This window comes from Elephantulus edwardii, unplaced genomic scaffold (assembly GCF_000299155.1).
Source record: "Elephantulus edwardii isolate Elephantulus edwardi_28Jun2011 unplaced genomic scaffold, EleEdw1.0 scaffold00494, whole genome shotgun sequence".
Lineage (NCBI taxonomy): Eukaryota > Metazoa > Chordata > Mammalia > Macroscelidea > Macroscelididae > Elephantulus > Elephantulus edwardii.
The window spans coordinates 392,539-405,559 of record NW_006400244.1 but is presented as its reverse complement, the minus strand read 5'-3'; the positions used below and the strand labels follow the sequence as shown (position 1 = coordinate 405,559).

The 13,021-nt window shown below is 46.9% G+C and overlaps 2 protein-coding genes across 2 annotated transcripts in view; one reads left to right on the top strand and one right to left on the bottom strand.

Moving 5' to 3' along the window:
- The window catches only part of MMP11 (matrix metallopeptidase 11 (stromelysin 3)), a 22,107-nt gene extending 17,044 nt beyond the window's left edge, over nt 1-5,063 (bottom strand). The window contains exon 1 of the mRNA XM_006903023.1: nt 4,989-5,063. Within this exon, the coding sequence (XP_006903085.1) occupies nt 4,989-5,063 (75 nt within the window). The remainder of the gene's footprint in view (nt 1-4,988) is intronic.
- A 431-nt stretch (nt 5,064-5,494) lies between these two features.
- On the top strand, nt 5,495-6,720 carry CHCHD10 (coiled-coil-helix-coiled-coil-helix domain containing 10). The gene is made up of 4 exons (XM_006903015.1): nt 5,495-5,535; nt 5,753-5,975; nt 6,469-6,616; nt 6,701-6,720. The coding sequence occupies exons 1-4, from the start codon at nt 5,495-5,497 to the stop codon at nt 6,718-6,720; spliced, it is 432 nt and encodes a 143-aa protein (XP_006903077.1).
- The last annotated feature ends 6,301 nt before the right edge of the window (nt 6,721-13,021 follow it).

Below are 13,021 nucleotides of genomic sequence, written 5' to 3'. Positions count from 1 at the left end.
TCCATTTTTCCTCACTTTTTCATCTCCAGAGTAATATATCATATGGTCATCCGACTCAAAATGCCCCATGCCAGTCCATCTCATCTCACCAATACTAGATAAATATATACCCCAAAGAAAATCACAACTGCCACCCAAACAGATATATGTATACCCGTGTTTATCACGGCTTTGTTCACAATAGCAAAAAGTTGGAAACAACCTAAGTGGCAAAAAGTTGGAAACAATCTAAGTGCCCTTCAACAAACGACTGGATAGAGAAGTTGTGGTATATTCACGCAATGGAATACTATGTGACATTGAAAAACAAGGAACTCATGCAATATTATTCAAAATGGGTGACCCTGGAGGACTTTATGCTGAGTGAACTATCTTAGTCACAAAAGAACAAATACTGCACAGTGCCACTGTTGTAAAATGGGACTGACATCGGGGTTGGGGGAAGACTGAGAAAGATAGGATAAATTATGTATACTGCACTGAAACAGATGAGGGAGAGAACTGTTTAAAGGGATATGTGATTAGGTATTATTGTCATGACAGGAGTTCAGAATGAAGGCTGCATAGTGGAGTGGACTTGGGGGGAGGAATTGTATAACAATGAAGGAATTTTTCTTTTACTTTTCAAAGAGAAGAGCGAACTGGGTGGGAGGGGTGGACAGGGAGAAAAGTGCAACTGTGAATGAATGGGAAAAAACAAAACAAAACAAAACAAAACCAACTGAATTATATGAGCCTCTGAGTCCCAGCCCTCCTTCTGTGAAAACCAGAATGTATTGTTTAATAAAAGTTCTTTATTGTGATAAAAAAGAGATAAATATAGAAATCCCATATGCTCCAGCTATTCCACTACAGGGAATATACCCCAAGGAAATCAGAGCTGATACATGAGCAAATGTGTGTACACCTATGTTCACAGCAGCATTACTCACGATAGAAGAAGATGGGAACAACTCAAATGCCCATCAGCAAACAGATGGAAAGAGAAATGGTGGTAAATTTACACAGTGGAATACTATGCAGCACTAAAGAACAATCAATTTGTAAAATACTATGCAACATGAAAGGGTATAGAGGACATTATATTGAGTGAAATAACTCAGTCAAGAAAAGACAAATACCATCTAAGACTGCTACTGTGAAAACAGGAGGGTAACTTGGGAGTGTGGGGAATCAGGAGACCAGAGATAGAATGTACAGGCAATGGACACTAAAAAGGAGCAAAACAAGGGAGTCAATCTGGGAAGAACTGATGAAAGGACAATCTGGCTATTGCAATAAGCAAATAGGAACATAGTATATATAATTGTTCAAAAGAAACAGGGGAAGTGGAGAAGAGGATGTGGAAGAAGACAGAGGGGTAATAACCCCACTAGATGTCAACAGAGATTAGTGTACAGATGGACAGAGTGGGGGTAAAGAAAAGGCAAGGTGTAGTATAAACATAATGAGATGGGGTGATAAAAAGTATTGATCAGTGTTGTCAAGTTCAGGAATACTCATAGCAACCCTATGAACAACAGATCTGAATCCTTTCCTATCCTGTGCCATTCTCATCATCTCTGACACACTGGAGCCCATTGCTGCAGTCACTGTGTCAATTCATCTCATTGGGAATTTTCTCTTTTGCTGATTCTCTATCTTCCCAAGTATGATGTTCCCTTCCAAGGAATAGCCTCTCCAAACAATATGACCAAAATAAAAGAGATGAATAGCTATTTGTATTTACTATTATCTAAGTTACTCTGAAAGAATTTGCAAAAAACAAGGCTCCAGGAATTGACAGCATACCAACTGACATATTTCAACAAACAGATGCTGCCCTGGATGTGCTTACCAAGTTGTGCCAAGAAATCTGGAGGACAACCACCTGGCTGGAAGAGATCTCTATTTGTTCCCATCCCAAAGAAAAGTGAGCCAACAGAGTGTGGAAATTATCAAATAATATCATTACCATTACAACAAGCAAAATTCTGCTGAAAATCATTCAAAAATTACTGGAACAGCACATCAACAGAGAAATGCCAGATATGCAGGCTGGGTTTAGAAGAGGCTGTGGTACTAGGGATATTACAGCTAATGTTATATGGATCTTGACTGAAAGCAGAGGACAAGAGGAATGTCTATCTGTGTTTCATTGACTATGCAAAGGCATTTGACTGTGTGGATCACAATAAACTGTGGCTGACTCTGAGAAGAATGGGAATCTCAGAACATTTGATTGGCTTATGTGAAGTCTATACTTGGACGAGGAGGCAGTCATCAGAACAGAGCAAGGAGACACTGCATGGTTCAAAATTGGGAAGGATGTATGTCAGGAATGTTTTCTGTCTCTATACCTTTTCAATTTTTGTGCAGAACAGATTATCCAGGATGCTGGGCTGTATGAGGAGGAATGTGGCATCAGGATTGGTGGAAGATCTATCAACCACCTGCATTATGCAGTTGACACAACCCTGCTTGCTGAAACTGAGGAGGACCTGAAGCGCTTGCTTCAGAAGGTCAAGGACTGCAGACTTCAATATGGACTAATGCTCAACATCAAGAAAACAAAGATTCTCACCATTGGGTTGATTGGCATCATCATGATGGATGGTGAAGAGATTGAGATTATTAACAGTTTTAGCTTGCTTAGCTTTACAATCAACACTCTTGGTAACAGCAGCCAGGAAATCAAGAGACAAATTGCACTGGGAAAGTCTGCTGTCAAACAACAAATGCCGTGGAGAAACTGGGACCCTTATTCACTGTTAGTGGAAGTATAAAATGGTGCAACCACTCTGTAAGGTGATATGGTGCTTTCTCAAAAAGTTGGAAATAGAAATACCATTTGACCCAGCAATTCCACTACTGGGAATATACCCTAAAGAAACCAGAACTGTCACACAAGCAGATATATGCATGCTCATGTTTATTGTGACTTTGTTCACAACAGCAAAGAGATGGAAACAACTCAAGTACCCATGAACAAATGAACGGATAGAGAAGCTGTGGTATATTCACACAACAGAATACTGTGCAACATTGAAAAACAAGGAACTCATGAAATATACAAAATGGGTGACCCTGGAGGACATTATGCTGAGTGAAATATCTCAGTCACAAAAGGACAAATACTGCATAATGTCACTGTTCTAAAACAGGACTTACATGAGGATTTGGGGGAAAACTAAGAAAAGAGGGGATAAATAATATACATTGCATTGACACAGATAAGGGAGAGAACTGTTTAAATGGAATATATGATTAGTTATTATTTGCATGAGAACAGTCCAGAATAAGAGTTGCATAGTAAAGTGGAAGTATAGAGGGACAGAGAAAGAGAGGGAGACCATCAATGAGATGGATTGATACAATGACTGAGGTAATGAGAGTAGGTGGATAGAGCATATTTCAGGACTGTTGTACATAGGATCTCTATGAGTTGCAAGTGACTTGATGGCACATAACAACAACAACAAGGGAGAGGCAACATCTGTTATAAGAGGTTGTTTAGACATTGCAATTAATCAGAGGTGTTTGATTCAGGCCATGATCTGAACACTTGCTGTGCATCTGAGAGCAGGACAATGAATAAGGTTGACAGAAGAAGAATTGATGCCTTTGATGCCTTTGTGCTGTGGTGTTCGGAGAAGAGCACTGAACATCCCACGGGCGGTCAAAAGAAAAAACAAATATGTCTTGGAAAGGGTGCAGCTATAGTGCTTTTTGGAGGCAAAGATGATGAGGCTTTGCCTCACATACTTTGGAGATGTTGCTGGGAGGGGCTATTCGTTGGAGAGGGACATGAAGCTTGGAAGGGTGGAGGGTCAGCGAAGAAGAGAAAGACCCTTGACCAGTTGGATTGACACAGTGATTGCTCCAATGGTCTCTAGTGTGTCAGAAAGTGTGAAGATGGCATAAGATAGGACAAAGTTCAGATCATAGGGTCGCAATGAGTCGTACTCGACTCTATGATACCTAACAACAACAACATTCCATCATAGGTAATTCATGTTATAAAATAGAATGTGTCTGAGTGATTAATTGAAATTGCCATTACAGTGTTAAAAAGCAAAATGCATGTGAATTAGAAACCAGTATGATGTGTAAGCTCTCCTCCAAATAAATAATTAAATAAGTGGTGGGTGGGGATGGCAGCCTTGAGGCAGTCTCCTCTGTCATGTAAGGTCTCTATGAGGGCACGCAATCCTTCCTCCTCACCCTACACTCATGTGGCCTGTGATACAAGGTGCCCACAGCAGAGCTGTCCTAATCAAGCAGCCACTTAAAGACACACACAGGCAGCAGGTCTCCCTGTCCTACCTTCCGGCACAGAGCCATCTCAGAGGCACAGCTGTAGGCATTACAGAGAACTGTTCCACGCTATTTTCTTGGCTGTGATCTCTACAAATAGATCACCAGTCTTTTCCTTCTCTGTGCAACTGGGTGGGTTGAGCCACCAACATTTATTCAGTGTTGCTGATTTTGTTGTTAGGGGCCATTGACTCTGTTGTGTGTCGTCTGGTTGGAACCAAACCATAGCTGACCCTTCAACATTTTCTGAGACAGTAAATCCCACAGGAGGAGAGTCCATTCTTCTTCCATGGAGCAGCTAGTGAATCCAAGCCGTGTGCCTTCAGGATGCAGGTCAGCTTCTAAGGCCACCAGAGCTCCCACCATCAAGTCTGTTACCACTCATAGTAACATTAGAAACTACAGATCTGAACTCTTCCCTAACTGCACCATCTCAGATACACTGGAGCACACTGTTACAGTCACTGTGTTAATCTTATTGAGGGTTTTCTCCTTTTTCTCTGACCCCACCACCTTTCCCAGAATGATTTCTTTTTCTTAGATGTTGACACAAACGCTCAAACTATGTGAGATGAAGTTTCACCACGCTTGCCTCCTGGTTGCACTTTCTCCAAAACATCAGACTCTCCCAACGGGTATAAACAACCTGACAGTTACAAAGACACTGGGAAAAGAAGCAGAAAATCCACAACCTCCCAGATGGCAGGAGGCGGCAAGGCCGGCCGCAGGTCTACTTGGGCCTGGAGGTCCGAGTAGATCCAGGGCATCCAGGTGTGGCCTTTGTGGTGGGGCTTTTGAAGACTGGTCCCTGGGCTTGTTCAGGTCCTTTTATCCCTACTCTGTCTACCTGAGGCCACGCAGGTAGTCAGATGTCCCTGACACGCAGCTTGGCAGAATCAAGCTCCCAGCAGAGGCAGGAGTCCGCCGCACACGGGAGATGTGAGGAGAGGGGATACCAGCCACCTGCTGGACGATGGCTGGTCCCCAAGGCCCCTTCCCCTTCTGGGGTCATGACCAGCCAGCTTGTCGTCCCTGAGGCCCCGCCCCCGGCCGGGGCGGTGACCACAGTCAGCGTGTTGTCGCCGAGGCTCCGCCCCCAGCCCGCCCCCTGCTGGATCCGCGATCCCCGGCCACGCTCCAGTCGGGGAGGCAGAAGCACCCCTGAGTTCGCCGGCTCGCCCCGCCTGCCTGCGCCGAGATGCCCCGGGGAAGCCGCAGCGTGGCTGCCCGGCCAGCTAGGTGGGGCCGCGGGGGCTACAGGACAGGACCCCGGGAGGCGTGGATACTCTCCGGGGAGGCCCAGGGTGACCTTGGCCGCTTCCCCGCCATCTTGGTGGGGGAAAGGGCAGGGATCCTGTCACCATGTGCGGGGGTGGGGATGAGTGGGACGAGGGGGGTGTCTGGGACCCGCAGGGGCTGGGGGTTCGACCTGCAGTCACTATGTCCCGTTCCGCAGCCGTCCAGCGGCACCTGCCGCCCGCCCGCCCGCACCTGCACAGCCCTCGGCTCCGGCCCCGGCCCCCGTGGCTTCAGGACAGCCAGGTCTCATGGCCCAGATGGCGTCCACTGCCGCCGGGGTGGCCGTGGGCTCGGCCGTGGGACACGTGGTGGGCAGTGCCCTGACCGGAGCCTTCAGCGGGGGAAGCTCGGAGCCTCCTGCGCAGCCTACCACCCAGCAGGTGAGCCTGGGGTGCAGGGGAAACAGGAGGACGAACATTGTGCCTTTAAAGATGGAAACCGGGTCCCAGGCCTCAAAGGCAACTCAAGGTCACCTAAACCCAGCAGAGAAGGGAGAAAGACTCCGTATCCCCTGTGCCCCCACACCCATGCCTGGTCCTGCGAGGCCATTCCCCAAGGGCACTGGGCAGCTGGTGACCTTGAGGCCGATTCTGGCTGACCTACCTGCTTCCGGCCTCCCAGCTCCCCCCTCACCTCCAGTCCTTACTTAAGCCAGAGAGCGCTCTGCTGCTAAATCAGGGGTTCTGGAGACAGGATCAGTGTGGCTGAACCTGGAAGGTTTCGAGAATGGCTGCAGAAGAGACTCATACCTGAGAGGAAAGCCAGGACCTGGGATGTTTTAGAGCCTCCTCCCCACTATTCCCACCCCCATGCTTGTTCACCCTGCTGGGGGGACCCAGATTGGGTGTATGGAGACCCTATCTCTGTCACCAGGTCCCCACACGTGGCACTCCACAGCCCCAACAGCTGGGGCCTTGTGCCTATGAGATCAGGCAGTTCCTGGACTGCTCAACCACCCAGAGTGACCTGACCTTGTGTGAGGGATTCAGCGAGGCCCTGAAGCAGTGCAAATACAACCATGGTGAGCAAGGGGACAGCCAGGTGGGGGAACCCTCTCCCCTCTTTATCCATTAGCTGACCACACTGGCCCCTTTTCTCTCCCCAGGTCTAAGTGCCCTCCCCTGAGGAGGCTGCATCCCTTCTTCGTCCACCCTCTCACCGACAATGGACCATGACGCCAGATTGTAACCACGTATCGAGGACTCAAGTGAGGAAGGGGGTTCTCCCCCCTACAGAGGACCTGAGACACATGTACAATTAAAAGATCTGATCATAGACCATTGCTGGACCCTATGGCATTTCTGTGGGTGGACGACTGTTTTTTGAGGGATGCCTGGGAGGGAGGGAGAAGCCCCTATGGTGGACAACAGAGGGAGGGCTGGTGAGTGAGTTATTAGCAGGTACCCCCAAGGTCACTGGTATTTCCAGAGCTGTTCTCCCTTGTCCCTCCCTCCTCTGTGTCCTGGGCAGCCTCTTGTCCAGTGTCCTTGTGACCATTCCCTCTGCTTATGCAACTTTTTAATGATTGCAGAATGCCTCCCATTGGTTGTGTGCTGGCCACCTAGTTCCAAGTCCAGCTTGGCCACTTGGCTATGGGGTGGCAGGTCATGGGCCCTGTGGATCAGAGGGACAGGCCCTTGCACTTAAGGCAGACCCAGTAGCCCTTGTTGTGTGCTGCAGTGGTATCCACTCCCTACTCCTGTCCTGGACCTTCTGTGCCAGACCTCACCCCGGCCCCCAAGAGTGGAGTGGGTGACAGGAGGGCGGGGGACCTGGCCTTGGCCCAGGTTGATCCTCCTGGAGGACATTTGTGTGTGTGTGGCAAGGGTGGTGATGGAGATCTGCTTTCAGCACCCATGTGGCATCCCTGCTGGTTATGAGTGTCTCCCCTGGTGTCTTCCTCTTCCACAGAGTCCTAAAGGGTAGGAGCCCCCACTTTGGGGCCTGGACGGGTAACCTCAAGCCTAGTGTCTGAGCTCAGTACCCGTCCACCTCGAGAAGTCTCGATGGCTGGGACCATTCCATGCATGGCCTCGGGAAAAGGTGCTCCCCCATTCATCCTGGGGGCTCTGTTCTTATCCTAACCTGCCAGCTTCAGGACAGGTGGTCTAGCTTTTCCAGTAGGGACTTAGAGGGAGCACTTATATTCCTCCTCACTTCCAGCAAGTAATCCAGAGGAGGGAGTTCTGGTGGTTTATTGTTAGGTGCGGTCAAGTAGAATACTACTGATAGTGACTCAATGAACAACAGATCTGAACCTTGTCTTATCCTGTGCCAATCTCTTACTTCCTGAAACATTAGTGTCCATTGCGGTAGTCACTGTGGCAATTCACGTGGCCAAGGGTCTTCCTCTCCTTCGCTGATCCTCTAAGGAATAGTCCCTCCTAGCAACATACATACCTGAATTAAGTGAGGCAAAGCCTATCGTCTTCAGCACTCTGGCTGTACCTCCCAAGACATATTCTTTTGGCTGTCCAAGTGATGTTCAGCACTCTTCTCTAACACCATAGCTCAAAGGGATCAATTCTTTGGTGGCCTTCTGATGATCAGTTCTGGTGGCTTAATGATAAGGAATTGTGCTGTCAATGCAAAGGTACACAGTTTGCATCCACCATCTGTTCCATAAGAGAAATACTGGCAATCTCCAGTGCAATTTACAGCCTCTGCAAACCTGCTGGAGAGTCAGCAGTGGGTCGGTCTGACTTGACGGTACACAACACCACCAATCCACAGGATTTTCAATCAGGTCTACTGATAACAACACATTGCCATTGTGTTGAGGACAATATATTGAGTGGTACCCAGTCCCGTGGCACCTTTGTGGTTAAGTGTGTGAGCTTGTTATGGTGGCTACTATTCTAAACCTCATAAAAAAACTTTTTTTTTCTGTGACCTTCAATTGAACATGATCAATAAAATTTGTTGGGGCTTTGTTGAGTCCATTTCGATTCTGTGAGACACCACATAAATTGTCACTTACTACTGCCCAGTCAGTTCCAACTCATACTGTTGATGTTGGTAGGTGCTGTCAAGTATGACACATAGTGACCCTGTGAACAACAGATCTGTATCCTGCCTTGCTCTGTGATAACCTTACAGTCTCTGACACACTAGAGCCCATTGCAGCACTCACTGTTTCAATCCATCTCATCAAGGGTCTTCCTCTTTCACTGACCCTCCACCGTTCTGAGCAGGATGTCCCTCCCTTTCCAAGGAATCCATATGACTCTCGGATTCCTGAAGCACGTCTCTGATGGTTGAACCCACCAGCTGCTCTGTGGGAGAAAAATGGGCAATCTTCTCCAGTGAGATTTACTGCTCTGAAAGCCCACTGGAGGGTCAGCTATGGGTCGGTTCCAACTTGATGGCACACAACAGCAACAACAATACAATCTTGTGAAACTGATGGCCTAGTAGTAAGAAGCTGCACTCCAATTCCAAAGGCACAGAACACGTTCAATCTGTATGGTGAGCAAATCATTCAAGAAGCGGAAAAACTCATCAACAACTTGCATTATACAGTATACACCATCATGCTTTTAGAAAGTGAAGAGAGACAGCTTTCAATATGGATTAGATCTCAATGTCAAGAAAACAAAAATCCTCAAAACTGGACCAATAGACAATGTTATGACAGATGGAGAATAGATTGACGTTATCAGTAACTTAATTTTACTTGGCTCTACGATTAATACTCATGGTAGCAACAGTCAAGAAATTGGAAGATGTGTTACACTGGGAAAATAGGCTGTCAAGGACTTCTCTAAAGTGCTAAAGAGCACTTTAAAGACTAATTACTGTCAGTTTAAAGACTAATTACTTCTTATGCGTGTAAAAGTTGGACAATGAATAAGGATGACAGAAGAAGCGGTGGTGGTGAAGAGCACTGAATACCTCATGGACTGCCAAAAGAACAAACAAGCCTGTCTTGGAGGAAGTGTGACCAGGGTGAACCCTAGAGGCAAGGATGGTGACACATTCATCTCATGTCCTTAGTGCATGTTGTGAGGAGGGGCCGGCCAGTCCTTGGAAGAAGACATCATGCTGGGAAAGGTGGAGGATCAGGGAAAGAGAGTAAGACTCAACAGGACAGGCTGACATAGTTACTGTCACAATAGGCTCAAGCATATCAGGGATGATGTGGATGATGCAGGAAAGGGTGAGGTTCAGATCTGTTGTTCATGGAGTCACGATGAGTCATGGTCAACTCAATGGCACCTAAGAACACCACCACCCTGAAACTCACCAGAGGACCATCATGAGTTAGCATAACAGTGGCTTCTGTTTTAGATTCCTGTACTTCTTTGTAGGGGGCTCTGGTGGCCCAAGTTATGAAGCTACATTGCAATTCCAAAAGGCATGTGGTTTCATTCCAAGGCAGCAGGATGGGTAGTCTCCTTCCATGTGATTTACTGTCTCTGAAACCCACCAAAGGGTCAGCTGTGAGTCGGTTCTGACTCAAGGGCACAAGACAACAAGAACTACTTCTTTGTAATCAGCCACTACTTCTATTTGCTGCTCCTGCCTTCTCCAGAATGTTCTCTGAGTGGAAATATGCATGAGCTTCTTCCACAGCATCCTGGAGGCCCATCCTGGGTCTATCCGTTGAAGGAGTGGGGAACTCTCCCTGGTGAGCAGCGCTCCTTGTCAGGATGAACCATGGTTCATTTGTTTCCGCACTGGCTGAGGGACATTTGAGTTGCTCCCAGTTTTGGATGGTTGTGGGTATAGACACGTGTATACAGGAGTTGGCGCAAAGATGAGTTCTCATTTCTTTAGGGTAAATCTCCATGGAGATTTTGGAGAGTAGATGCTTCAGAGTTCTTACATTTAGCAAGATAGTCCTTACATTTAGCAAGACAACCGGCAAGAAAAATCTGGTGATATACTGAGGGGAAAACCTCTGGAGAGCAGCTTTGTTTTGACACATGGGTGCCCTGTGGATTGGACTTTACTTCATCAAATGAAGTTGACATCACAACTGGTTAGTTTTGTTTTTACCCCCCAAATTTTATTTTATTAATTTTAATGAACATTTACAGAGATTTTGCATTTCCATTCATTCATTGTTGCACTTTTTTTCTTTACCCTCCACCCCCCGCCCCCCAAGTTTGCTCCTCTCTTCGAAAACCAAAAGATAAATTTCTTCATTGGTATACAATCCCCCCGCCCCGCCCTGAATGCACTCCACTATGCAACCTTAATTCTGGATTCCCGTAATAACCATAATACCCTATCATATATCGCTTTTAAACTGTTCTCTCCCTCATCTGTTACAATGCAGTAGACATAATTTATCCAGTTTTCCTCAGTCTTACCCCAACCCTGATGTCAGTCCCATTAGTCCCAGTGGCGCTATGCAGTATTTGTCCTTTTGTGACTGAGATACTTCACTCAGCATAATGTCCTCCAGGGTCACCCATTTTGAGTAATATTTCATTAGTTCCTTGTTTTTCAATGCAGCACAGTATTCCATTGTGTGAATATACCACAGCTTCTCTATCCATTCGTTTGTTGATGGGCACTTAGGTTGTTTCCAACTTCTTGCTATTGTGAACAAAGCCGCTAGTTTGGTTTTTTAAAATGCTGACACAGCTGAATTGTGTCCCCTTCAAATGATGTTGAAGCCCTGGTGCTTGTGCTTGTGTTTGTGGTGAAAGAGTTCCTTTTTGTGCCCTGCTCCCAGTCTGGTCTGATCTTGGACGCTAAGCAGGGTCAGTCCTGGTTACTGGATGGGAAACTGCCTGGGAATAACGGGTGCTGTAGGGAAACTGCCTGGGAATAACGGGTGCTGTAGGCTTTTTGGTCTTTGTGGCCCTTCCTCTCTGTCTTTTGGTGGCCACCCAGCCACCAGCCTTGCTGCCCTGTGGGGACCTCAGCACCCCACTGTGCAGCCTCCCAAAATCTGTTCTGCTAAGATTAGCAGCAGGCTCCTTACAAAAGGGGAGAGTTCAACAGTGTCCCAAATGTTTGATCTGCTGCTCCACTCCCTGATTTCCAACACCAGCTTTCTCTCCTCCATTTAGTTGCCACACTTCTCTGTTCCTTGATTCAATGGTTCACTGGAAGGTCTCACAGAGACTCAAATCCATTAGGGAAATGACTCATTTGACTGTGGGAGATGCAGGCTGGTGTTGCAGAGATTGTGAGCAGTGGGCCAGCTATGCTTATATAGGCCTTTAGTAGTGCAGGGCTTGCATTTTTCCTCATAAAGCAAACACTTAATCAAGTCCTTGAAGAGGGACATCATGCTTGGAAGGGTAAAGGGACAAGGCAAGAGTGGAAGATCCTTGATGAGATGGATTGATTCAGTGACTGGGGTAATGAGGGTGGTTGTCTCAGAGACAATAGGTTGGGATAGGAAAGAATAGGTTTCAGGGCTTTTGTACGCAGGGTTGCTATGAGTTGGAAGCAACTCCAAGGCACGTAATAACAACAACAGCAAGAAGGAAGATATTTTGAACAAACAATCTTTGACATTACATGGCCTTTGGCCTTGATTTTCATGTTGGAGAAGAGCACTGAATATCCTACAGACTGCCAGGAGAACAAACAGATTTTGGAGAAACTTGCTGAAACTTTATCTCACATACCTTGGACATTTTGTTGGGAGGGGCCTGTCCTTCAAGAAGGACATCATGCTTGGAAAGGTCAGCACAAGGGAGAGAGAGCCTTAAAAAGATAAAGTGACACAGAGATTGTAGCAAAGGGCTCAAGTGCACCAGAGAGAATAATGATGGTACAGGATAGAACAGGATTCAGATCCATTGTTCACAGGATCACTTTGAGTTCTGTTAACGCCAATGACACCTAACAACAAGAAAGACTTGAGGAGTTGCCTTACCCTGATTTTCTCCCTCAGAGGGTCTATTGCTTTTGACCAGGTTGGTTGACATTTCCTGGGTAAACTGTAAACAACTTGTGGTTGGATAGTTTTTGTCTAGTCTTGGGCTGCAGCCTGCCTGATGATTGGCATACACTTCACAATGATTGACTGGCCAGCAGGGTATGCAGAAGAATCGTCTGTGGCCTATTGAGACAGGATTGGTCAGCTCATGGTCCTGGCCAGGAGGCCATGCCTTAATGGATGAGAAGGTTAGCCAATCCCACAGAGGCTGGTAGATGGACAGAAAGGAAGGAGAGTACAGAGAGAAGAGATAGTGGAGGCAAAGAAACTCTCATAAAAGAACTGCCACATGGTTTACAGGCAGCTCTGGTGGCCTAGTGGTGAGAAGCTGCATGGCAGTTCCAAGGGCATGCAGTTCGAGGCCACTCGCTACTCTGTGGGAGAAGTATGGGCAATCTCCGCCAGTAAGATTAACTGGCTCTGAAAACTCCCTCTTCAACTCTCTGATTCTGACTTTATAGTGTTGTTTGTTGTTGTTATGTGCTGTTGAGTTGTTTGTGACTCATAGCGACCCTATGT